General features: G+C 34.5%; 1 protein-coding gene across 8 annotated transcripts in view; it reads right to left on the reverse strand.

Moving 5' to 3' along the window:
* Window positions 1–27,244, reverse strand: part of SUPT3H (SPT3 homolog, SAGA and STAGA complex component) — a 463,611-nt gene that overhangs the window by 141,196 nt on the left and 295,171 nt on the right. For all 8 annotated transcript variants that reach the window (XM_045842957.1, XM_045842958.1, XM_045842960.1 and 5 more), the window contains 3 exons: window positions 12,794–12,880; window positions 9,565–9,655; window positions 2,488–2,627 (listed from right to left, as the gene is read on the reverse strand). In XM_045842957.1, the coding sequence (XP_045698913.1) occupies window positions 2,488–2,627; window positions 9,565–9,655; window positions 12,794–12,880 (318 nt within the window). The remainder of the gene's footprint in view (window positions 1–2,487; window positions 2,628–9,564; window positions 9,656–12,793; window positions 12,881–27,244) is intronic.

The raw sequence follows: 27,244 nt of genomic DNA on the forward strand, positions 1-27,244 counted from the left end.
TGTTTTCCTGCTCCTCCCAGTCTCTCAAATACACTAAAGCAAGTTTGAATATTATTTAATCTTTATTTGATTATTTAGAAGGATTTTTAGAGATTGTGGATCATAGCTCTCTACCATACGTATACCTAAGTATTAAAAATTTATTGCTGGAGAAAAAAAAGACTTCGCTATCATGAGGATGGACTAGCAAAGAGAAATGGATATAAAAGTTTAGACATTTTTATATTTAAAAATCACATAATACTTAATATTAATAATTAAATTATGAGTGGAATACAAAGCCAGGCACACAGAGAAATCAGCTGGAAAAAAATGAAAAATCTGTTTTGTTTTGTTTTTTATGGTTCCTCAATGTTTTGAGAAAAAGTTAGGGTCCCAAGTGAGTTTTTATATCTATAAATTGCTTTCTCTTCCAAATTATACTTAAGTGAAAAAAGAAAAAGAAAGAAAGCAACAGTAAGCTTTGCTGGTTGGTCTTTTCCATTTTCATACATTCTAGGAGAGAAGGTAGTAAACAAAGTTTCTGCAACTGTAAGTGATGCTTAGAGGAAAATTAAATCACTGAGTGATGCCAGGGCTGATTATTCTACTGCACTTTAAAAGCAAGAGATTGCAGCCTGTGAGTCCAAAGTGGTTTCATATGGACTGCCACAGTTGTGGTTTACGCTTGAAACTATAACCTGTCAAATTAGAAGCAGGCAAGGCCTATGCTCTTAACGGTTCCACTTTCTACTGTCTACAGTTATGTCTACAAGGTCAGCACTTTTTATTCAATTCAACTATGTTATTTGAAGGAGTAGAATCTCAAAACTACTTTTTTAAAATCTCGCTTAGAGAAGATTTTAATTATGATATAAAACTTAGATAAACCACCAATCTAATTTTTATTGTATATATGCAGCTGACTTTCATTGTAACTATTTTTATCAACTATTGATATTTTATTATCCCAGTTAACACTAAGTAATATATAATACAACTACAGTGAAGAGGTATATAAACTGCTTAAGTTCCCAGGTTTTTTCTACACTGTATTTCCAGATATTTTATTGACTTTAGCTCGTACCTTTACTGACTCATCATTTTTCCAGGCTCACAGTAGCCTGCTATTATGAGCTTAGTGTTACAACACGCTCCACTTCTCCTCTTCTCCTTGATTGTGGAATGCCCTTCTGGGCAAATGTTTTCTCATCAAAATTGACGAGCTATGTATTCAATTTTACTAATGTTTTATGTGGAGTACTTCCTTAATGAATCGTTCTTCATGCCCATTTGTATAATATAAAAATGTTTTCAAAATAAAGCATAAACAATATTTGCTCTTTGTCATAAGTGAAACCATGCCACTAAACAATCATATCCTGTTTAGGCCATGATGACATCAGAAATATATGTTTATCATCTCCATCGGACAACTTAGCATGTTTTTGGCCCAAGGCAAAGTTGAACTAAAACCATTTGCAGTTGCCCCAAACCAAGATAACCACGCATTTCTAAGGTAACTGATACCTAAGAAGAACATTGCCTCTAGATCGCAGTTCATGATCTAAGCATACTAATTCTTTAAAGAAGGCTGTTAAAATTTATAAACCATGTACGCCTATTGGGCTTCTTCCAAAATTTAACATGAAATAATTATATTCTTAGCATGCATGTAGAGACTATGATAAAGTAGGTACTTAGCATGATCTTTCAGAGTTCTGAATTTACCTCTCTTGCCTAATTTAAAAATAAAGGGAAAATAGAGATTTTTCTTTCACATGTAAAAGTATAATAATAAGAAGAATGATAATAATAATGCCTTGTACTTTGGAAGGCACTCAAATGAAATCAATCATTACTTTTATTTTTCCAAAGTATTTAAGGAAACAATTTTATGAATAGAGAAGCTAAGGTAAATAGAAGGCATACGATTTTCATATTCATTGTTAAAATATATCCAGGAAATCCAAACACATGTCACTAACTTCATATTACAGTGATATAAAGCATGTAATTGCCCTAGATACTACCTTAGCTAGTGAGTACCACTATAGCCTGCAACTACAGACTGAAAAATAGTTCTTCACGCTATATGCCAACACAAATGCAGTTAGAATTACCTTTGCCCACAAAGCTAACTGGATCAGTTGGAACAAAACATAAAGAAATATTTACTCATGAATTAGCTTTAAGGAATAAAATAGTATCCGTAAAAGTACGATATAGAAAAAAAGAAGGAAGCCGAGGGAAGTCTACTGATACTCAAAGGAGGAAACAGAGAAACAGAAAACTGAAGTCATCTATCTCTCCACATGAACTCTGAAGGCAGAATTTAACACCCTCTCCTGGCTGCTCCACTGTACAATGCTGCCCCCGACATGAAACCACTGATTTGGGCATTTCAAACAACATTTAAAGAACATATTAATAGAACCAAATGATAGAGGCACTGCAAACTGCTATGGGTATTCTTTTACTATAAAAAGGGAAGAGTGAACTATATACCTCCATTCTTTCTTGTTTAACTTCATCAATTTCATCATCTTCAAACATTGCTAAGAGTTCTCCCGTCTGGTCAATAGAGTTGAGAAAGTCTTGAGCAATTTTTTGTCTTTTGTTTGCATTATTACTGCCACTCAATTTGTCTTCATGGAGATAGAGGAAAGAAAAAATAAATTTGTTAATGAGGTTATATCACACCAATCATTTCATGTATTAAATACTGAATATGAAATTCAGAAATAGAATTCTCTCAAAATAATTTTTAAAAGGAGACTCTTTGCATCTTAAATAAAAGTGTGACTGGGTAGCTCAGTTGGTTAGAGCGTTGTCCTGATATACCAAGGTTACAGGTTTGGTCCCTGGTCAGGGTACATGTAAGAATCAACCAATACGAGTGCATAAATAAGTGGAACAACAAATTCATGTATGTCTCTCCCCTTTCCTTTTTTAAAATCAATTAAAAATGCCAAAAAGTCTAAGTCTTTCAGAATTAAATTAGTTATTCATTTCATAAGATTGAAAGAGTAAAACTAAATTATCAATTACCACAGTAGGCGTGAATGGTCTGATTAAAATTCCTTACTTAAAAAAAAAGAGGAAAGGCTCTTAGATTTGAAACAAGAATACTGCTATGGCAGGCCTAATTAGGAAAATAAAAAAAAAAGACATAAAAAATCAGAATTTAGACATGAAATTAAAAGAACACTATGTGTGTTGTTGTGGCACTACCTTTGAAATCAAAAGGGATGAGATCTTATCCTTTTTCTTTTAAGAGATAAAACCATCATACTTATTTAAAAGCAAAACCTGACTATGAGAAAGTTATTGCAAAAGGTCAGGAAGGACTGTAACATTGCAATAGGTAATTAATACTGTTTAATCCATAAAAGTATCAGTGAGAGAATTAGTGAGAAAGAACTACATTATTTTTTAATGTCATGAAGATCTTTATACCAAATAAAGATAATCCAAACATCCTGGGGTGAAAGCATACTTTTTTTCACCATTAAGTATGATGCCAGCTGTGAGTTTTTCATAGATGGCTGTCTTGGTCAGTTTGGGCTGCTACAATAAATATGCCATAGCCTGGATTGCTAAAAAACAAATACTTATTTCGCATAGTTCTAGAGGCTGGGAAGGCCAAGATCAGGTGCTGGTAGATCTGGTGTCTGATGAGGGCCTGTTTCCTGGTTTGCAAATGGCAGTCTTCTCATATCCTCACATGGCAGAGAGCAGGAGAAAGTGAATCAGGCAAGCTCTTTTGTGTCTCTTCTTAGAAAGGCACTAATTACATTTATGCAGGCTCCTCCCTCATGATTTAATTACCCAAATCCAAGTCTTTCATGAGAGGAACACTCAACAAACTAGGCAGAGAAGAAAACTCTCTCAACCTGAATGAGTACCCCCCTTTAAAACTCCTATGTTGAAACCAAATTCCCAGTGTGATGGTATTGTGAAGTAAAGACTTTGGAAGGTAATTAAGTCATGAGGGAAGAACCTTCATGAATGGAATTAGTGCTCTTCTAAAAGGAGACACAAGGGAGCTTTGAAAAAGGTGAAGGGATTGAGAAATACAGATTGGTAGTTACAGTCATGTGGATGTAAAGTACAGCATATGGAATATGTATGGAGCTGGCTGGGTACTGGAAATATCAGGGGGAACCCTTGGTAAAGTATATGGTTATCTAACCACTATGCTGTACTCCTGAGACTAATACAAAGAATACTGAATGTAAACTGTAACTGAAAAAACTGGAAAAAATTTAAAAATTAAAGGAACAAAACAAAAGGCTTTTGGATTTTTTCAAATGATATTTGTACACTTAGTAAGATGATCATGTGGTTTTTGCTCTTAATGCTACTAATATGATGAATTGCACTAACTGTTTCGTAAGTTTAAACCAATCTTCCACTTCTAGGATAAATCCCACTTGGTCATGGTGTATAATACTTTTTAGATGTTGCTGGATTTCATTTACTAGTATTCTGTTGAGAATTCTATAGTCAAAAGACATTAGTCGTAGTTGTTTTTTTTTTTCCTTGTGATGTCTTCACTTGATTTCATATCAGGATAACACTGACCTTGTAAAGTTTGAAAAATATTAATTAGTATTAATTGTTCTTTAAACATTTGGTAAAATTCATCAGTGAAATCATCTGGCCATGAGTTTTTCTTTGGAGGAAAGTTGTTTTTTTAAGAGTTTATTTATTTTTTTTATTTTTAGAGAGAGGGGAAGGCAGGGAGAGAGGGAGAAAAACATCGATGTGAGAGAGAAACATATATTGGCTGCCTCTTGCATGTGCCCCAACTGGGGACCAAACCCTCAACCCAGGCATGTGCCTGGACAGGGAGTCAAACTGGCCACCCTTCCCTTTGCAGGATGACACCCAACCAACTGAGCCACACTGGTCAGGGTTCTTGGGGGGAAAGTTTTTAAATTACTAATTTAAACTCTTTATTTATCATAGGTCTACATAGATTTGCTATTTCTTCTGCATGCAGTTTGTCTTTATAAGACAGAAAGTAAACACAGAATTGGTTATATTAACCATCTTATTTACCAATTGTTTCTTTCTTTTTTTTTTTTTTGCTCACTCTTCACTACAATATGGCTTGTTACCATCCCCCTCACTTATGCTGTTAGTGTCAAAACATTGCATAGCTACATGTTATACACCCAGCATTATAAACATTGACATTGTTTTATACAACTGTTTTTAAATCAGGTAAGAGAAGAAAAATGAGTATGGAATTATTTTGTCTCATATAGACCTACATAATTATTTTCACAGGTGCTCTTTTCTTGTGTGCGGAGGTGTGGATTCAAATTGTTATCTGGTGCAACTTGCTTTCAGTTCAAAGAACTTCCTTTAGCAGTTTTTATATGAGTACTAGCAAGAAATTCTCTCACTTTCTGTTTATCTGAAAACATCCTTATTGCTTCATTTTTCAGAGATAATTTTGCTGAATATGTTTCTTGGTTGACATTTTTTCTTTCAGCACTTTCAATATGTAATCCTAGTACTATCTGACCTATATTGTTAATGAGAAGTCAGCTGTTAAAAATATTGTTATGGTTCTATCTTTAGGATTTGGATAATTAAGTTGTATGTGATGAGTTGCTTTTCTCTCGTGGTTTTCATGGTTTTCTCATTGTCTTTCAACATTCCTATTAGAATGTGCCTGATTGTGGATATCTATATCTATTTATCCTACTTGGACCTTATTGAACTGTTTAGATGTATTAATAATTTTCATTAAAGTTGGGAAGTTTCCAATCATTATTTCTTTGTATATTTTTTTCTGCTGTTTTTTCTCTTTCCTTACCTGCTGGTAGCCCCATTATGCCTATACTGGCTCACTTAGTGGTGTCTCATATTTCTCTGAAGCTCTTTTAGTTTTCTTTCATTCAGTTTTCTTTTTCCTTCGGATTGTATAATCTTTAACAATTTAACATCAAGTTCACTGATTTTTTTTTCTTCTGTTAGTTTAAAGTTATCATTGAATCCCTCTACTGAATTTACCATTTCTGTCACTGTACTTTTCAACTCCAGAATTCCCATTAGTTTCTTTTTACAATTTCTATCCTTTAATGGATGTTCTGTACTTTGTGATACACTGTAATGATACCTCCTTCTGTTCTTTAAACATGGTTTCCTTTACTTCTTTGAACATATTTATAATAGGTATTTTGAAATTTTTGTCTCCTAAGTCCAACATTGGGGCCATTTGTGTTATCTGCCCCCACTCCCCACCCCTGCTCAATGATCACACATACCTGTGTCTTTGCATATGTAGTATTCTGTTGTTGCTGCTGTTGAAAATAGACATTTTAAATAGCATGCTGCACCAACTTAGGTAATAATTCTATCCCTTTCCTGAGGCTAGTTGTCATTGTTTGTGTATTTATTTGTTTAGCAACTTGGCTGGACTAGTTCAATAAAATCTCTTTCCCTCACAGTGTGGAGCCTCAGAAGTTGCTCTTCAGAGGGCACAGCCTTGAGCATGGAAACAGTCTTCTCAGTTACCAGTGATGACTGATGTCAGTCGGTTTTTCTTTGGCTTTCCCTTTTCCTGATCTCTCCCATTAAGTTACTGGCTGGTTTGACTATATTATCACATAGAGCTGTTAGCTTCCACTAATTCTTGGCTGACTTCTCACTTTATCGCTTTTGTTAATACTCTTTAGCATAAATTGCTCCACAAAATGATCCAAATAACATTGGGGCTGTTTGCAGAGTCATGGTGATGCCAGCTTTTAAGTTTTGCTCTGACCTCAGGAGTACTCCTGTCCCTTTCCTTTGCTTCCTCTGTTTAACTTTTAGCTTGTGCACTGATTTTGCTTGTTGTAACTAATGTCACAAAGCTCCCAGTTCCATTTTAATTGTTCATCACCAGGATCTCTGCTGTTTTTTTTTGTTTGTTTGTTTGTTGTTGTTGTTGTTTTTTTTTAACATGCTCTGTTCCAAATAGTCAGTTCCCTTAGGGAAGGCTGCAGACCCATCTTAAGCCTTGCCTTTCCCTCTGGGCTGAACCTTTGATCAGTGTACTGAAGCTCAGGATAGAAACAGCAATCAGCTTCTCCTGGAAAGACTTTCCTTGTTCCAAGAGGGGAGTTGGTCAAGGATGGGAGCCCTTTGTCTTTAGGCCTTGTTCCTTCAGACATGGGCCTTTACTCCCTATGAGAAAGAGCCAATCAGGTGCAGTATTCTCATCCAGCAATGTCTGGGGTAGAACTTTCCAAAGAAAAGAGAATGAAAGAAAGCTCCAGTGCATTTAGTTATGCCTGCCTCCAATAGAGCTTCTGCAATGTGGAGCCAGAGAAGATGAGAGATGCTGATTTCCTGCCCCTCTTGGAGTGAAACTGCTGCCATAGACTGCGAGCTGGAAAAGTAGGTCCCCAGCGTTCTTGGTCACACTTGCCCAGAGTAAAGCTCCTTTCATATTCAGATAGGGTGGCAGTGTAAGAGGGGAGGCAAGGGATGGGAGAAGGTCATGTCTCAAAAGCAAGAGATTCTCATTGTGCTTAATGAGATTTAGTAGATTTTCTTGAATATGTGTTTTTCCATTTGCTGTATGCCCTTAGGACAATGTCCTAAAACTTAAGCTATTATTTAAAAAATTTTCACCAGGTAAATGTGTTTCACATGAGGACATGTCTACCACACTCCTCACGTGGCCACTCTACAGGTTATACTTCAATATTAGATGTATTTTACTTAAGTAGTTTATCTTATAAATTCTATCAACCATTCAAAAATTTTATATAAGACACACAAAATTAGAAAATTTAAATGAGATAAAGAGGAGAAATTTGAAATAAATAAGGAAGAGAGGACAGCAGACTGATCTAACAATGTTAGTGCAACAGAACACTATCCTCGCCACTCTGAGCGTCTTGGTGTTCAAAACACAGTATCGACGGCTATCGTTCATTCAGTGGCAGGAATGTATCGGGGACTTTCCATATATTATGTTGAAACCTCATAATAATTCCACATGGAAAGTGGTAAAATTTCTGACTTATAAATGATAAAACTGACCCTTGATTGAAATTCAAGTCTATTTTCTAAGTCTGTATTCTTTGTGTTCTCCATAAAGAAGAGCATGTAAATTCATTTGAAGAAATGTTTTCCAGAAATTAGATTCTATGAGAATTTTAGGAATATTAAATAGGTCACAATGATTAAACATTTGACCAGAATTTTTTTTTTTGGCATGGCTATATTATACTTGCTGATTTGTTGAGGGTAAATGAAAGTAATTCTCTTTCAAAGTCTATTAACTATTCAGGTGGTTTTAAGTAGTTTTCTAGAATTCTTCTTAATCCAGTAGAGTCTGTTTAACTATTTTATCTATATTTATACATATACATATATATACACATACACACATATATATCAGCAATAAATAACACTATGCAGTGACTGTGTTGAATCCACAATATATGAGTTATTTCTAAAACACAACATATATTGACCCATGAACAATGTGAGGGTGAGGCGTGCCAAACATGATTCAGTCAAAAATCCACATGTGACTTTTAATTCCTCCAAAACTTAACTTCTTAAAAAAATTTTATTATTCTTGTTTATTGTTACAGTTGGCCCAATACTTCTCCCTTGGACTTCCTCCACCCAAACCCCCCACCCCGCTCCCACAGTCATTCCTCACTCCACTGTCCATGTCCATGGGTCATTCATACATGTTCTTTGACTAGTCCCTTCCCCTTCTTTCCAAAACTTAACCATTAAGAGCCTTACTGTTGAATGGAAGCCTTACTGATAACATAGTTGATTAACATATATTTTATATATCATATGTACTGTATACTGTATTCTTACAATAAAATAAGACAGAGAAAGAAAATGTTATTAAGAAAAATCCTAAAAAAAATACATTTATAGTATTTATTGAAAAAATCTGCATCTAAGTAGACTCTCAATTCAAATCCATGTTGTTCAAGGGTCAAGTGTATTTATTTTGATTCAATAAGCACTGTTTAGTAATTACCTATTTTTAGCTTAGTACTGTTAGATTCTGCAACATTAATATTTTTTCTAAATATTCCAGAATGGGGAACTGAGTTAGAAAATCAGATAAGAAAACTTTTCTATTCTGTGTCAGGCTTTTGTTACATTTCAAACAGCAATGACATACACATCAAAATGAGGTGACTTTGTATCATAAAACATCCGATACTTTCTATAACAAATGAACAAAACCCCATATGTACCCATTTCAAAGATGTAATAGTTCTGGTTCTCTACATCCACAAAAGAAAAATTATACTTGCTAAAATAATGCTTTCAATCAATATAGTTTTCTTAGTTTCATGATCTTCTGAAGTAAAGCAGGTCATATTATTAAAAGAAAGAATTGAAGTAAATAGCAGATTACTATTAAGTCACATAAGTAGAAAATCAGAAGATTTAGCTGCCAGCTAAATAAATATTTGGTTACTTTCTAAACTACATTATTCAACAGAAGCACATATATTCTACTCTGAACAGAACAACTATGTTGACATTCCATAAACGTGAGGTCCGGCACACGTGTCATGGTTTTGTTTAGATTACCTTCAAGAAGGTCATCCTCGTCTATACCTTTGACAATCTTTGATTTGTAGTCTCGGAAAAACATGTATTTTAGCAGTCTTCTAAGTTTTTTCTATTAAAAACAAAATCATTAAATAAGAAACCTTATACATATCCTGTACATATATTCACTTTACTGAGTAAAGACTACAATAACTAAATTTAATAATGTAGTACCCCAGAGTGACTGGAGAAAACAGACCAATTTCAGCATAATACTATTTAATAAAAAATGTACACATTATATTAAATATAAAAACTGAAATACAAGCATTTTTATAAGTACTTTTCACTTACAAGTATCCAGATGTTGCATAATCACAATAATTACCTTTATTTGTGCCTTATAAAAAGTTTTAAATTCTTTCTGAAGTGTGACATCCTAAGCTACTTTATTTTTAAAAATGATTTATAGACAGAGTAGGCTGACAGCTCTGGGGGTGGGACTGGGAGAAGTGGAAGGATGGAGCAAAAAAGAAAAAAAGAGAAAGGACTCATGGACATGGACAGCAGCGTGGTGATTGTGGTGGGTAGAGGGATGGAGGTGGAAGAGTGTATAGTGGGATAAGTGGTAATGGAAAAAATACAGTGAAAAATCATGTAAAATGTTTTATAAACAATTTGACAAGGAGTTTATGACAACTGCTTTAAAAAGGACACATTCTCCTTTTTATTCTTTTTTATTCTCTGATAATTTCTTATTTTATTTAGAAAAGCTGGTTTATGGTTTATATTTCTGGAAAATATTCAGTAACATGAGAAACATTTTTATGAAACTCATAGCTGATTAATGATAGTTGGGTCTTAATGACGACTTTCCTTAGGATTATTAGAATACCATAATACTGCTTAACTCTAAAAGTAACTGCTAAAACTTTGTAATTTGTCATGTGCTTACACTTAAAATGCATTATTATTACTGGTCCTTCACCTTTTAGGTTTAAAATTCCTAGTAATAGCCGAAACCTACTGTATTTTACAAAGCTCTTTTACATGCATTCTATTTGATGTTTTCAGTAGCCCTGAGATACAGACAACTATTTTCATTTCCTTTATATACATAGGAAAACTGAAGTTAAAATTAGTCTTACACCTATAGCTTAGCAAGGTCAGAGGTAGGATATAACCTTTGAACCTCAGTTTCTTTATTTACAAAGTAAGTCAAGTACCTACCTTACAGGACTATTATGAGGAATAAATAAACTGTCTAGTGTAATATGTAAAACATAGTAGGCGGTCAACAAATACTGCTCTAATGTAAATGGAAATTATTAAGAGAAAAAATTGGTCTTTTGCTATCCTCCTTTTCTGTTTGCTAAATTCATTCAGTCTTTAGATCTTATTTTGTCTTATATTACAGTTGTGTAAACTACTTGAAATTCTGTTTGGTACACATCATTGTAAAAATAAAATGATTACTTTGAGGAGAAAGACAAGAACAATGGCAATTATCACGTTACAGCTATGATCTCAGGTGCTAGAAAGATTCTGGTTAAGAGTCTTCCTGGACAGTGAAGGGCACTGTCAATTAGTCTGTGCTCCTAAAGTTTCAACATGACTTTAAATTTTACCTTCCCCAAAAGGCAGGAAAAAGTGTCAATGTGGGATTATTTTTGTGTGCTAGCCTCTTTATCTGTCAGAGAAAAAGAAAAACTGACAGACATGTTCTGCTTACTCCACTGTAGTCCAGATGACTTCATAAAGAATCTTGGCTCAAGACACTGATTTCTGCCAACAACACTTTTTCAGCTCCTTCCTCACACCACCACTACTTATGCAGTACCTGTTTCTCCTTAGTGCTCCAAGTTTAATGAAGTCACCAAATCCTTTATATATGTTTTTACTCTTCACTATCTCTCTGAAGTCCTCCTTCTTATCCACTTCCAGAGCCATCACAGGAATCCTATTTTGTCTTGATTACTCAATCAGTATCCTGGTTAGTTCTTTTGCATTTGGTCCATTCTCTATGTAACTGCATGAGTCTTATCTCAGGTAGAAACCTCCACTTCAAAAAATCCTACAACCTCTACATCTACATTTAAGACACACAATCTTAAAATTCTGTGAGTCTTAAAATGCTTCTTTCAACTAAATCATACAGGTTTTCTAAACTAGATTACAGCTTCTTGAAAGTAAAGACATTTTTTTCTCTTCCTTTATAGTTCTTACACTTTCTAAGAGTTAATGAGACAAAAGGCTATCCAAAAAGTCAGGTGGGAAGCCTATTGATAGAAAACAGAGCCACAAGCAAACAAAAATGGTAGAGAGGAATGGTTAAGTGTAATTAAAAAGCCAGGAAAAACCAATGGAGAAATGGAAGCTGGAACATTAGGATCTAGGTATTGCTTGCTCACTTGTGATAGTATCTGTCATAATACACTGATTTTTCAGTCAGTTTTTAAAAAAGATTTTATTTATTTATTTTTCGAGAGAGGGGAAGAGAGAGAAAAAGAGAGGGAAACATCAACATGTAGTTGCCTCTTGTGTGCCCCCTACTGGGGACCTGGCCAGCAACCCAGGTATGTGTCCTGGCTGGGAATCCCACCAGTGACTGTTTTTTCAGTTCGTTTTTTACATGTAACTTTTAGATAAAACTTATTAAAATGTAATATTTTACAAAATATTTTCAACTAGCTACTCACAGAAGAGAGGACAAAAATTAGAAATGTTAGTAACAGCTTAGATATTTTAATACCAGTGCTCAAAGAATAAGAATAAAAAAGGTATAAAAAACCCTAGACATTATGATATATATTTATGCTACTGGAATATACATCTTGATTGATTTTCTATTTTCTATAAACTAGGGTCAGAATAAATTTTATATTTCAAGTTAAAAAATTACTCTCTGAAAGCCTGTAACACTGTATAAAATTAGATAAAAATAAATATGTTACTCAGTTATATGTCTCTTATGAGAACAGTGAATATTTAATGAATATTATGTAGCAATGAACATGCCTGAATACCCATGTTTGGATAAGTAAGAATTAGTTATCAACATAGTTTTATATATGTGCCCTTGCCTGTGTTAAAAAGAAATCACTTTTCTTAAATCATTTTGTCATGTAAGCTATGAAGATTAAAACATCAGTTCAATAGTTACGGTTCCAATTTGAAAACCATATAACAAGGAAATTTAGTTTCCCCACATATGTGTACTTAAGCACCAAACATGGCATTTTAATTCAGTGAACAGTTTTTATATTACCTTATCTTTGCGCATCAGAAACAGAAGATCTTCAGCAGATATTACCCTTGCTCCCCGAAGCTGAGAAACTTCAGCAGCTTGCTGTAACTAACAACAAAAAAAATAGGAATTTTTCTCAGTAATCTAAATTAAATATATGACAGTCATGATGTGAAGAAAGATAAACATACTAAGAGTTAATAATTTGGGGGAACAATCCAGCAATCACATTACTCTTCTTAAAAGTAAAATGTCTTATGTTTTAAGGTATAAAAAATGCAATTAACTTAACTTATAAGCCCACCTGTAACTGATACAATAAACAGAAATCCTTGATTTCTTTCATGCAAAAGAAAAATCATGTGCAGCCTCCAGAAATGTATTAATGCACCTGAAAATAATTTTATGAAATTGTATCCTCATATCCTTGTGAGCAATGGTTTCACTCAGTATCACTAGTTGAATAAGTATATTATTAATCTGAGCTCCCATGCTGGTATGATTTGAAATAGGCCCATTCAGACCTTTAAAAGATCAACAAAAACAGTAGCTGTTTCTAATATCCAAAGGAAAAAAAATAGTTTTAGTTTTGGCAGGTCTTCAGTGGGCAAAGGATTCAGTCCATAAATCATAATGCGGGACTGCATTAATTTCTCTCCACACTAATCGCATGCACACAAAAAGTTAACTGTGTCTGGAATGCACAACACAAAACATACTGCACAGAAAGTTAGATTCTCCCTGAAATGTTCATCGGGGCCCTTATATCTACAAAGTTGAGAGTTTTCTGGAATTTAGAAGTCCTAGAAACACAATCTTACTTGAAAATGACCTGGAAAATAAAAGAATGTGAAAAATGATAGTTCTATTTTTTGGCACAGGCAAAATCAGTTTCTTATTTTGATTAGTTGGAAGGAACACAAAATACATCCAGCTGAAAAAAATAAAGATGCTGGAGAAAACACTACAAAAAAGTGCCTGTAACTTCTTTCAAACTTGATCAAACCATGGTGATTAAACCAAACCATTTCTACCCAATATTATAAAAATATTTACATATAAAAGCTGTTCTGAATGTATCATTCTTTGAAAGAAATAAATCTAACACATATTACTGAGAACTAATCTCTAAAAAATGACACACTGTTATCTTAACAATTATAAGAAATCAAATATTGCATTTGTACTAAAGAAATTCTGCTTGAATGTTTAAGCGATTCTGCTAAGCAAGCTTCAAACCTTGTCTAAATACACAGACTACAAAATAGACTATAAACTCCCTATGTGTCAGCCTTACCACTGAATTTCCTGGATACTGGTGGTTGGTATATAAACATAATTCTACCTAAATATAGAAATTTAAATTTAACTGTGAACCATTCAAAAAGAAATCGTGGGGGAAAGGTTTTTCAAAAAGATGATGTATCTACCCAGAAAGAAACTAAAAGTTTTCAGCAGGAAAAATTTAAACATATTTTTCTAAAAACTGGAAGAGTACCAGGGAAATATGTATACACAGCTTTTCCCCCAAATAAAACATTTCTATCACAGTCTAAAATATTGAGCTGGTCCAAAAAAAATTTTTTTTCCTGTAAGATGGCTCTAGTATAGCTTAGTTGTCTTTAACTTTATTCAAAACAATTTTGTTAGATTGCAGTGTGACAGCTGTCATGTCATTGTCCATTTAAAAAAACTTATCAAAATTGGTGAATTTTTATGTAACCATTTTAAAATTGAAGATGGAAAAAATAAGCAACATTTTGACATATCATGCCTTATTATTTGAAGAAAGGTAAAAATGTAACTGAAACACAAAAGAAGGTTTGTACAGTGTTTGGAGAAGGTACTATGACTGATCAAACATGTCAAAAGTAGTTTGCAAAGTTTGGGGCTGGAGATTTCTCACTGGACAATGCTCCACGGTTGGGTAGTCCAGTTGAAGTTGATAGTGACGAAATAGAGACATTAACTGAGAACAATCAACATTATACCACGCATGCAGGAGATAGCTGACATACTCAAAATATCCAAATCAATGAAGTTATTGCTAAAAATGAATAATGTGCCTCTTATTTTACAGAAAAAACTAAACAGGCTTTTTGGCCAACCCAAGACATGCAGTCAGTGTGGAGAAGAATATGAGCTCAGTCTCCATATGTCTGCACACACAAAGAGAACCAGGAGGCAGCACTGTCAAAGTACTGTACCAGTATCAGTAATTTTCCGCATATTAATATAGGATCAGGACAAGTATATGTCCCTAACAGCTTTCTCAACTAGTTATTGTTCAGCCACACTAAATCTAAACAATCTGTATTTATATGAGTCTCAATAATGTCAGTTTACAAACACATTAACTAGGAAAAAAGAGAAAGTGAAAAATAAAGACATAGAAGAGTTAAATATTTTAAAGCACCTTATCAAAAACAATACACATCTATTATATGCATCTGGAATTTATATCATTGTTCTGTTGTCATAATTAGTAGAAAATCTTTATCTTTAGTTTTCAACAACCCGATTTTGCTCATTTCCACACTAGTAAGCAGTATCCTTATTGGCACTCATACTGCTTGCTCTTGCTGATTCACCTTGGACTCCGTGAAGTGGATCCTTGGGACTGAAAGCTATCGTGTTACCTCACCAAGCCTATCTGGACCTCACGCGTCCCATGTTCCAAATTTACCTCTCCCTAATTCTGACCTACTCTCCTTTACTGAGTCAGAAGAGCAATTTAATTAGCCAATTACAGTGATCACACTGAAGTGGATATTACCTATTAGCTTATTTCTAGAATTATTTCTCCATATCTACAAGAAAAAGTAAAGAAACTCCTATTTAACAGCATGAGCTTAAAAAACAGGTTAACAGCTTGGCAGTCCAGTGCCACAGGATGCTGAGCTCAGGACTAGTGCATTTAATGTGAAAAAATACTAGGACCAGGAAACCCAAATAAAATAAAAATTACTAATACCTTCAGGGCTTAAAAAACAAGTTGATTCTATATTCTTAAAAAAAATTCCTTAATTTCTTAATCCTTGAAAATAAATGAAAGTTATACTTCATTATTCACTGAAGTCATAATTAAAATAACATGAAACAACTGTACATTTTATAATTTTTATTACAACAAAAACAATATACATTTAATTGTATTATAAAATGTGAAAGAAATGATAGAATAAATACTTTAAGACCAATTGCTGGTTAAATGAGTATACAAAGTTAATTTTCTTAACTATATGGATAAAGGTATGGTAATAATAGCAACCTTACAGAGATTTAATAAGATATTTTGCTAAAAGACATTATTATTTTACCATAATAGTAACTCCTTTACAGCATGTTTTTTTCTGATCAATATGTCTATTTTTCAAAGTGAACCAAAAATAATAGAATTGTGAAAACTGTTGAAGAGACAAAAATTTTCCCTAGCATATCAATACTCATTATGTTGGCATTTTAATATTTCATACCTTATTTGGAGGTTGAGGATTAAAAGATAAACTTGAAATTTTACATGTCATTTTAAATGCTTCATCTTTGATTCTCACAAATCTCTTCTAAATTTATCATTGTTATCAATAATACTAACATTCACACTCAGTTTTTTTCCTCTCACATTTTTACTAACTTCTGTTAATTTTGTTGTTTCTTTACATCTGTTCAGGGTCTTCACTCTGCTCTCTAATTACGCAGTATTTATCCCAATGTGGGTCTTCAGGGCTTTTTGCTTACCTGGTTTTGAAATTTCAATGTCTCCACATTGTGATGCATCCTACATTTAAGTACTAACGTAATCTTCCTCAAATATAATGTCCACAGTCTTCTTCCAAGATCTGTGATAATTCACTATCACACTTCAGTGTAGCCTTTAAAGCTTGACTCATAGCTTTTCCCCTGTACCTTCATTCTCATTATGTTTCTTATTTTTCTACATTTAAGCTTCAGTAATTTCAGTTTTATCTTTATGCCTTCATGTACTTGTAATGGTGACTTTTATGTGTTAGCCTGACTGGGCCATTGGGAGCCCAGACATTTGGTCAAACATTATTCTGCATGTGATTTTGAGAGTATTTTTGGATGAGATTAATATTTGTAATACTAGACTGAGTAAAGCAGATTGCCCTCCTTAATGTGGGTGGGACTCAACCAATCAGTTGAAGAACTGAATATAGTCATGCACTACTTAATGACAGAGATATGTTCTGAAAAATGCATTGCTAGGTAATTTTGTTTTTGAGCAAACACAAAGTGCACTTACACAAACAGAGATGGTATGGCCTACTAGACACCTAGGCTAAATGGTGTAGTCTATTGCTCGTAGGTACAAGTCTATATAGCATGTTACTGTATAAAACAGCATGAGATTAAATCAAACACAAGAGAAAATGATGCAGATGAGAGATTCAGTTAAAACAAGATATATATGGCCACTACTGGTATAACACAACTTGCTGTTTTACAGCACATCTTTTGTTAAAAAATAGGTAGAAAGAGTGCATTTTAAAATAATGACAAAAAAGTAGAGTAAACCAGTAACATAGTCATTTATTATCAGTATCAAGAATTATGCACTGTACATAATTGTATACGTTACACTTTTACACAAGTGGTAGCAGAGGTTTGTGTCCCTCAGCATCACCACAAACACGTAATGTGCTATGTATGCTATGATGTTAGAATGGCACTAAGCGACAGGAATTTTTCAGTTTTATTATAATCTATGGGGCCACAATCATTGACAGTCACTGACCAAAAAAAATGTCATTATGTGTTGTTACATGACTATAGAACAAAAAGGTGAAGGGAACTCCTTCTGCCTGATTATTTTGAACTGGGACACTGTTATCTATTTTCCAGCTTCTGACCTGGAATAAAACATTTAGTTCTCAGGCCTTTGGACAGGATTTGGCACTACACCTCACCTCTCCAGCTTGCCCTCTATGGAACTTGGGCCCTCTCCATTGCCATGATCATGTGAGTGAACTCTTCATTATCTATCTATCTATCTATCTAGTCACATACATATATTTTTTTTCTGGAGAACTGGAATAATAGAGTACTTTACTTAAATTATGAGAAATTCTTGATTCTTTGTTAAGATGCACTTTCTTCTTTAAAATATAGGCTTCAATTATGGTGAAGATGGAGGTGAAGGTAAACATGGCTCACCCCCTTGCACAACCACATCAAAATTACAACTACACTACACAACAACCATCACTCAGAACCATCAGAAATTGAGCTGAATGGAAGTCAGAACACTACAGAATTAAAGAAACCACATTCATGTGTGGTGGATAAAAATTTGGGAGGGATGTCTCAGGAGTCAGGGGTCCCAGCCCCACACCAGGCCCTCCAACCCATGGTTCCAGTGCCAGGAAGATAAGCCCCCATGACTCCTGGCTGTACAAACCAGCATGGTTTGAGTTTCTGAAAGAAGCTACTGAATTCTCAAGAGGTACCTCTTAAAGGGCCTGCACACATACTTAGATTCACTCCCTCTGAGCTCCAGCTCAGGGCAGCAACTTGAAAGGCACCAGTGGCACACCAGGAGGAACTGAAGTATCTGGCATCAGGGTGAGAGCTGGGGGACAGCTTTCTCCCAGATAGAAAGGCAGGCAGAGGCTATTTCTCCTTTTCTGAACCCTCCCCCAGCAAAGAGCCACAGAGCTGGCAGGTGGGGGCCATATTTGAGACTCCATCAACCTGGTTCATGTGGTTTGCTCCACCCTGGGGAATCCCTGAGGTTTTGCCCCACCTAACTTACAGCCCACCGAAGCTGTTAAGAGCAGCTTTTCCATATGAATGACTGGTCTCAGCCAAGGCTTCACATCTTCCTTAATCCTCTCAAGCAAGCAACAACCAGCTCAGGGATACCCTAGTCCCTGTACCTCTGGCTAAGCAGCCCCAGGCCCAGCACTACCAGCAGCCAGCTTTGGATGACAGTTTGGTTTTGTCTGGGGACCTCCAAGTGCTGCAAAGTAGCAGTCATCTGCAGATTGCTTTGTAGCTCATCATGGAGGCCCCAGGTGAACATAGGTGGTAGCTGACTCTTGCCTGCCCCAGCTAGGAAACCCCACAGCCTGTGCATCCAGTGGACAATAGTCCACACCGGAACACCACTACCCTGCCCTTGCACAACTGATCCTCTGTGGAGGGCGGAAGTTGATAGTCAGTGGTCACAACCAGTTTTTGCAGCTGACTGGCCTGTGTAAATCCCTTTCATTGATCTGCTAGCAGCAATCAAGGCTTGACTACAAGAGGAGGGTGTACTCAGCCCACATGAAAGGTGCACCTCAAGTAGCCAGCTTGAGTGGTAGGGAGGCTATGCCACTGGACCCTATAGGACACCTACTATATTAGGCCATGCTACCAAGACAGGGAGTCATAGCAGTTCTGCCTAACACATAGAAACAAACACAGGGAGGCTGCCAAAATGAAGAGATAAAGAAACATGGCCCAAATAACAGAACAGATCAAAACTCCAGAAAAAGAGCTGAACAAAATGGAGATAAGCAATCTATCAGATGCAGAGTTCAAAACACTGGTTATAAGGATGCTTGAGGAATTTAGGACCTCAATAGCATAAAAAAGATCCAGTTAGAAACACAGAATACACTAGTTAAAATAAAGAATAATTTACAGGAAAACAATAGTAGAGTGGATGAAGCCAAGGATCAAATCGATGACTTGGAACATAAATGAGAAAAAAACAACCAATCAGAACAACAAGAAAAAAGAATTAAAAAAAAATGAGGATAGTATAAGTAGCCTCTGGGACAACTTCAAGTGATCCAACATTCGCATCATAGGGGTACCAGAAGAAGAGAAAGAGCAAGAAACTGGAAATCTATTTGAAAATATAATGAAAGAAAACATCCCTAATTTAGTGAAGGAAATAGACATACAAGTACAGGAAGCACAGAGTCCCAAACAAGAAGGATGCAAGGAGGCCAACTCCAAAACACATTATGATTAAAATGCAAAAGGTTAAAGCTAAAGAGAGAATTTGAAAAGCAGCAAGTAAAAATCTGTTAGGTACCTATAGGGGAGTTCCCATAAAACTGTCAGCTGGTTTCTCAAAAAAAAAAAATGGTGCAGGTGAGAAGGGACTGGCAGGAAATATTCAAAGTCATGAAAAGCAGACACCTACAGCCAAGATTTCTCTACCCAGAAAAGCTATCATTTAGAATCAAAGGGCAGATAAAGAGCTTCCCAGACAAAAAAAAACTAAAGGAGTTCATATTACCAAACCATTATACAAAATGTTAAAGGAACTTATTTAAGAAAAAGAAGATCAAAATTATGAACAATGAAATGGCAATAAACACATACCAATCAACAATATAATCTGAAAAACAAAGTAAGCAAACAAGAACAACAGAGATAGAATCATGGGTATGGACAGTATTTTGATGGCTGCCAGATGGAAGGGATGTTTGGGGGAATGGGTGAAGAGGTGAGGGGATTAAGAAGTACAAATAGGTAGTTGCAGAATAGCCATGGGGATGTAATGTACAGTACAGGAAATGGAGTGGCCAAAGAACTTATGTGCATGACCCATGGACATAAACAAAGGCGTGGTGATTGACTGAGAGATTGGGCAGTGCTGGGCTGGGGATGTACAAAGAGGAAAAACTGGAACAACTATAAAAGCATAATAAATAAAACAATTAAAAAAATAAAATATAACTCCAAAATAATTTTCTCAAAGAAAAAATATCTATAATTATCTTCATATAATATAATGTTTATTTCCTAACCTAGGCATGGAAATTATGTGCTCAGTTTATAATATCTTAGTTGTACTGTCAAGAAATTTTTTTCTTTACCTTCTTCAACCAGTGACCTAGCATTCTCACCTCGCAACTTCCTTTTGAATAATATCTGAAGGTCCAAGACTACCACTCCCAACAGGTAGTTTATAAACCTTAAATGTTGACATTCAATTTCCTCTCAATGATTTTTAGTTTTACCATCTATAATAAAAATGAATCAGGCTAAATGAAGTCAATAACCCATGCATTTGGCCTGGTCTCACATAAATTCAACAGAAAGATTTCTCTAAAGTTCCAAAGGTTTTAAAAGTACGACAAGATTAATTTGATGATTTCATAATCATTAACATCCTGAAAGTTCCCTTTAAAACCCTCATGTTGCATTTCTTTCCTTTGGTTCATGGCCAACTCCTTGGATCTTTAATTTTGAAAAAAATATTAAATAAATATATACATACATGCATACTAAGAGGCAGGAGTTGTTGAAAGCTATGTGATGAAGAGGCAAAATCTAGGGTATGTAGTCATCCTGTTTATAAGGTCAGATTCATATGTTTCTTTTCTGTTTGAAATGGATACCTATGTTTTATTGACTAGTATAAGAATTAATAATCTTAGTAATAATAGCTACCATTTATTGAAACCTAATTTGTTCCAGGCACTTTTGCTATTGTGTTATAAATACTTAATTCTACTTTTTAATTTTTTTAAGTTAAAACAATGTAACATTGAAAGTCAAGTAATACTCTCAATTTTGTAATGCTAGAAATACCTGCCACACTATTTTCCAATCTACAATTCTGCTTCCAGAGGCAACTACTTCCAATTTTTTTTCTTCTTCTTTTGTTCTTTACATCCATACTTGGAGTATGCTTATAATACTTGTTTTAAATTTAGTATTCTCATACAACTAGTATTTAACCATTTTCTTTCTCCCATTTTGCTCTTATTTATAACTTTTAATTGTTAAATTAATATCCAGTTTACATTATTATGACTGGTAAATACTCTTATAGCTTGGTCACTATAATCAAATTTCTTCTTACAAATAAAAAACTTAGGTAATAATTTCTTTGGTTTGATTTTTGCTTTATTTTTTGTGAACATTATTTCATTCCAAATTCTCTGAAAGATCTGAAACAAGACTTCCTCCCAATTTCATCATTTGTGTTTTCCTCAGAGACATCTGAACTGGAGCCCTCCAGGCTCTCTTTAGCGATTTCATTTGACTATTTTTTTTTATCTCATTTCTTGTTCTTTCTTTAATTAACTTCCTCATTTTGGTAAATCATATTCTCATGAAATTTCCTTTTTCACTCTTAAGCATAGGTGTAATAGCTGCTTCAAAAATCCCTGTCTGCTAATTTCAACAGCTGGGTCATCTTGGAGTAACCTCCATTTTGCCTTTCCTCTTGGGTATGGGCCAAATTTTTCTGTTACTTTACATTTTAAGAAACCTGGGATTTTTATCTGAGATATTATGAATGATACAATAAGAAGGCTGGATTCTGTTATGTTCCTCTAAAGAATACTGATTATTTTTAAACTCACTGTTTACTACACTGTATCTGCTTCCTCCAGTGGTAGGTTGCAGCTGAAAAAAACACCTATGATAGTTTTTTGAGAAAAGATGCATGGGAAATAAAAGTTTTTAGGTTCTGTATGTCTGAAAATTCATTTATACTAGCCTATATTCAAGAGATAATCTGGTTGGGTATAGAATTTGAAATTAAATCATTTTGCTTCCAAATTTTAAAAGCATTGCTCCATTGTCTTACAGCCTAAAATATCGCTGTTAAAAAGTCAGAGGTTTGTGTGTGTATGTGGGGCAGGGGGTTGGATTACTAAGCCTTTATGAGACTTATTTCCCCTCTGAGGAACTTTTATTATTGTTCTCTTTGAACCTGAAATTCTGAAATGTCATGGTGCTGTACCTTGCTGAGGGTTTTTCTTAATATATTTGACTGATACAGGGATACTGTAATGTATATATTCTTGTCCTCTACACCTGGGAAATTTCCCTAGATTACTCTGAAAATTTCTTATGTTTTTTGGGTTCTTCCTAAAATGTCTATTAATTGAATGTTGATGATCATTGTGCCTGGGATTTTTCACACCACAGTGCTTTTCACTCAGTCTTTCTAGAGAATAAACCTATATTATTTTGTCAGAATGACAAAGGGGTAGTTGACTACCTATGGCTTTTGATAGGGCTCTGGGATGAAATTGCTCCTTCACTTTCTACCAGTCCTGTTTCTCATCTACCCAAGACTTCTTTCTTCTTTCCATCCCGATGTTCTCCAGGTTCTAAGGTTTCATTTCTCTCAGATCGGTTAAACCTTTAGCATTTCTATCCACTTTTAAACTTCCATAATTTTTTGAAATTGTTCATCTGGTATTTTATACTCTCCCATTTTTGTCTTTGTAGGTTTACACCATTTAAACTAATTATGTTGACATTTAGTGGGGATCTGAGGAAGTGTGAGGATAAGCACTTGTATCACCCATGTTTAAACAGAAGCTCATATTCTTTTTATGCTAACATTTATTGAATGTACTATTCTATGCTCCATGACTTCTATATATTATATCATCTAACCCTTAGAGCAAATCTGTGAGAGATGTCTAGGTACACAACACTGGAACTAAATTATAATGCCTATAATCAAGCCATTTGTCTTTCTCTGAGAGATTAATTTCTCATTCAGAATACAAAAAAGTGTGATCACTAAATTGAGTCTTACAGCACACAGGATAGTCTAACCCTGAAAACATTTATTTGCCTTTTTCATTGTTGGCAAATAGATGGTTGCCAAAAAGAAGGTTTGGATCAAAACATCCACGCCAACTGCTTCATGCAGACACAACTTAAGGATTGAGAACTAAACATGTGTTTGAAAGAAAATGAATTTGTAACTAAATATAGTCAACATTTAGAATATTCTGTCTAATTTTTCATATGATAATCTGATTTTATTTCATCCAAATATAGATATTTGACTTAGTATTTTCCTATCATATGATCTCCTTATTCTTTATTGGTGAATGGTCTTCTACTATCTTAGACATTTGAAACATAAACAAGCATATAAATTGATGAAAGATGTGCCTAACTTTTTAGAGTTTCATGTTAATTCTTAACACAGTTAGGTCAAGTTTTAAAAATATATATAAGGCATTATCAGTATCTCATAGCTCAAAAATATATATATATATGTGAATTACCAACCCACAATCAATATAAGCCTGCACAGCTTAAAAACATCCCATAAACAATGACTGTATTTATTGTATTAGAACAGCAACTTTGACAAGGAATTAATTCTTTGCTTACTCTTATTTAAATGTAAAATTAAGAGAATAGCAACCATTTGAAAGTTTTAAACTATTCTACATATCAATTATTCATAAGCAACTTTCAAGTCTAAACACACCAAGTTGTGAAAGCAAGCAAAAGGATATTTTGTAAATTTTTAAAAGCTGAAATTAAAGTGACAAATGAGATTATAGTTAAAATATTTTCTATCTTAAATTCTACACCACACTAAACTATATTACAGTTTAAATACTATACTATTAACTAATAGTACTATTATTAAACTTTATTATTTAACTATTAAAATTAAAATACCATTTAACTATTTAAGCTAAAATACAATTAAAACTGTAGAAGATGGCAGCATATCTTGAATTTGTTCAACATTATGCACAGGTAACAGAAAAGTAACAGCTACCTTTCTGTTACTCAATAACTGAAGATTGATATATCTTAAAAGTCTAAAGATGTACATTTCAGTTGCATTTCTTAAAATTTTAGAGTATAAAAGTGTTTAATAGACTATAAATAGGCTTGTCCACATTCAATAATACCTTTTTTCCTTTTCTTATTTCTTGGCACCTTTGTGCCTCCCTCCATATTCCCTTCCGTTCACATTTCTAAAAGGTTTCTACTGAGAGGTGCAACCATTATTTGTTGGGTTGGCCAAAAAGTTCCATTTAGTTTTTTCTGTACAATGGCTGTAGTAGTGCTTACTTGTCTTTAAGTTCATTTGAAACAATTTTGTCAGAGTGTATTGTGACATTTGTCATAGCAACATGCATTTAAAAAAACGTATCAAAATTGGTGAATTTTTGTGCAGCCATTTTAATATTGAAGATGAAGGAAAATAAGCAATGTTTTTGGCATATTATGCTTTATTATTTCAAGAAAGGTAAAACAACTGAAACACAAAAAAAGATTTGTGCAGTGTATGGAGAAGGTGCTGTGACAGACTGAACGTGTCAAAACTGGTTTGCAAAGCTTCCTGGTACCATTGATACTTCAGCAGAATGGCTCTTTGCTGTGGGGCTGTCTTAAGCATCGCAAGATGTTTACCAGCATTCCTGACCTCTACCCACTAGAAGCCAATAGCAGGAGTTAGTAGACATACTCAAAATATCTAAATCAATAAAGTTATTGGTGAAAATGAAAACTGTATTTTAATTACTGTTCTCTGGAACTCTTGTCTAATTTATAAATGTTTTGTTGAGGGAATACAAGGAGAAAGTACCAACTTCAGAATTTTAGAATTGCAGCCTCTGATGCTGGCCTTCAGAACCTGGTCCGTGCACAGGGAGGGAAAGGCTCTGCTATGATATTCAGTTCAGGTGCGTTTTCTTTGATTAATACTGCATATCCTGAAGGGTGTTCCAGGGCATTTAGATTATTCCCTCCACTTATGGTCTAACTCAGCAGATTATCTCCACATATAGTGCCGTACAAATTGATTTCACAGGTAGTTTAACCAAGAAACTTAAAAAAATCATTACTTTAATATTCACAAAGAATAAAGGCTATTATTGGACTATTACCACTAATCACTTATTTTACCATAACAAATTTAGGATATAAATAATTTGTATGGATGTATACACACAAATATGTATCTGTGTGTATTTATACATTCATACACTTGTGTGTATATTGCTAGAATCACTTTCTTACAAGTTTGAAGAAAGTAGCTCTCATCTAAAGATAAAGGGAAAAACTATATGAGCTTCTTTTGATAAAGAACTAATAGCTTCTCTGACAATTTCTCATGTAGAATCACCTGAACATGAAATATAATGCATATATTAGTGTGAATATTTCTGAAGATATAGTTTTGAACAGAATAGCACAGCTGATCTTTCTGGTCCTCAGTTTCTTCAAGTGGGAACTAAAGAGATGGGGCATCAAATGAGCTCCAAAGATCCTTTTGGCTTTTACGTTATGATTCCAGTACTTAACCCTAGGTATAATTTATTTGTGGCTCCATAATTAATCACTTACATCACTGAGAGAAGAAACGGAAAAGGAAAGTCACAGGAGAAATAGTACAACTTGGTAAGGTGCAGATGGAAGTCAATTTTCAAAGGAAAATCTACTCAGTTATACCACTGAAAACGTCAACCAATCCAATTTAGCATTAATGAGTTATTTTACCATGTTTACCATGGTACACAAATCAGCAGGTGATATAATTATTCCAGTATCCTACCAAATAGTTCCAATTAAATTTGAAAGCCAAAGATGCTTGCAAAATGGGATTAAAGCAATGCAATTGCTAATGCACAAAAGAGATTGGTGCCTATCCATTTCCAATTTGCCCTATGCTTTTATCATATGATGAACAGAGATCATTTGTATATACTTCCCCCTCAGTTGTCAGAGAAAGTTGCCCTTATTCAAATTTTGTATCCAAATCAATGTTGTATATAGTATTTGTCAAATTAGATGTAGTCTATGTAAAGTCAAATGAAAAGTTGGGTTTCCGAGGCTCAAATGTCAGTCCTATATTGCACTCAAGAATTCAAAAGGTTAAGAAAAACGGTTCAAAAGATGAGAAAGTAGGAACCTTGCTACACTTGCAGGCCACCGTGCAGATCAAATGAGATAATGTGGTGCGGATAGTCGGGGAACTATAAAACACTGTAAGAGCATCCAGTATCGGTTAGGGATGACTTGTTCTCGGTTAGGAGTAAGGTGAAATGGCAATCTATATAAGAAAAGGAAAAAGAGTCTACTGATACTTTGGTAAACAGAGAAAATGTTTTAGATTTGTTACTAACACCAAAACCAGGATATTCTTGAGATTCACTCACATCAGGATAAAATGGCACAGCCATCCAACCACACTGACAGTCTCAATCTGAGCAAGCAAACAGCATGAAGACAGAGCCCTACGTCCTTCAAATGCGAGAGAGGCACCACAGCCTCTCTGGGGTCTCCTCTAACTTCAGCACTGACCTAGTATCACCTACTTTCCATTGTGCTTCTTGGGACTTTGTATAACTTCAGCCAGCTTACCACTTATCACCCTGTTTTGTAAAGACATCTTTACAGTAAGCCTTCCCTTCCAGAATGCAAACTCTCCATTATGTCTGTTAGAATGAAGTGAACTGGTAGTTAAGCCATTTGGCAGAAGCTGTGTAAAACAAGAAGCTGTGTGACTGGTTTATGGAAATAGGCACCTGACTAGAGGAAGAAGGCCGAGGACTACTGGATCCTAGTAGAGGCTCTATGTGAATGTGGCCAGTAACTAAACATAACTGAGACTGTACTAACTAAAACAAATAAAGAAGTATAGGAATTATAACAGCTATCATGCAGGGATATTAAAAAAACAACTGAGGAAGAAAAAAACAAACACAGAAAAGGTTATGCCCA

The sequence above is a fragment of the Phyllostomus hastatus genome, unplaced genomic scaffold, assembly GCF_019186645.2.
Source record: "Phyllostomus hastatus isolate PE091 unplaced genomic scaffold, TTU_PhHast_1.1 phas_contig_40, whole genome shotgun sequence".
Classification (NCBI taxonomy): Eukaryota; Metazoa; Chordata; class Mammalia; order Chiroptera; family Phyllostomidae; genus Phyllostomus; species Phyllostomus hastatus.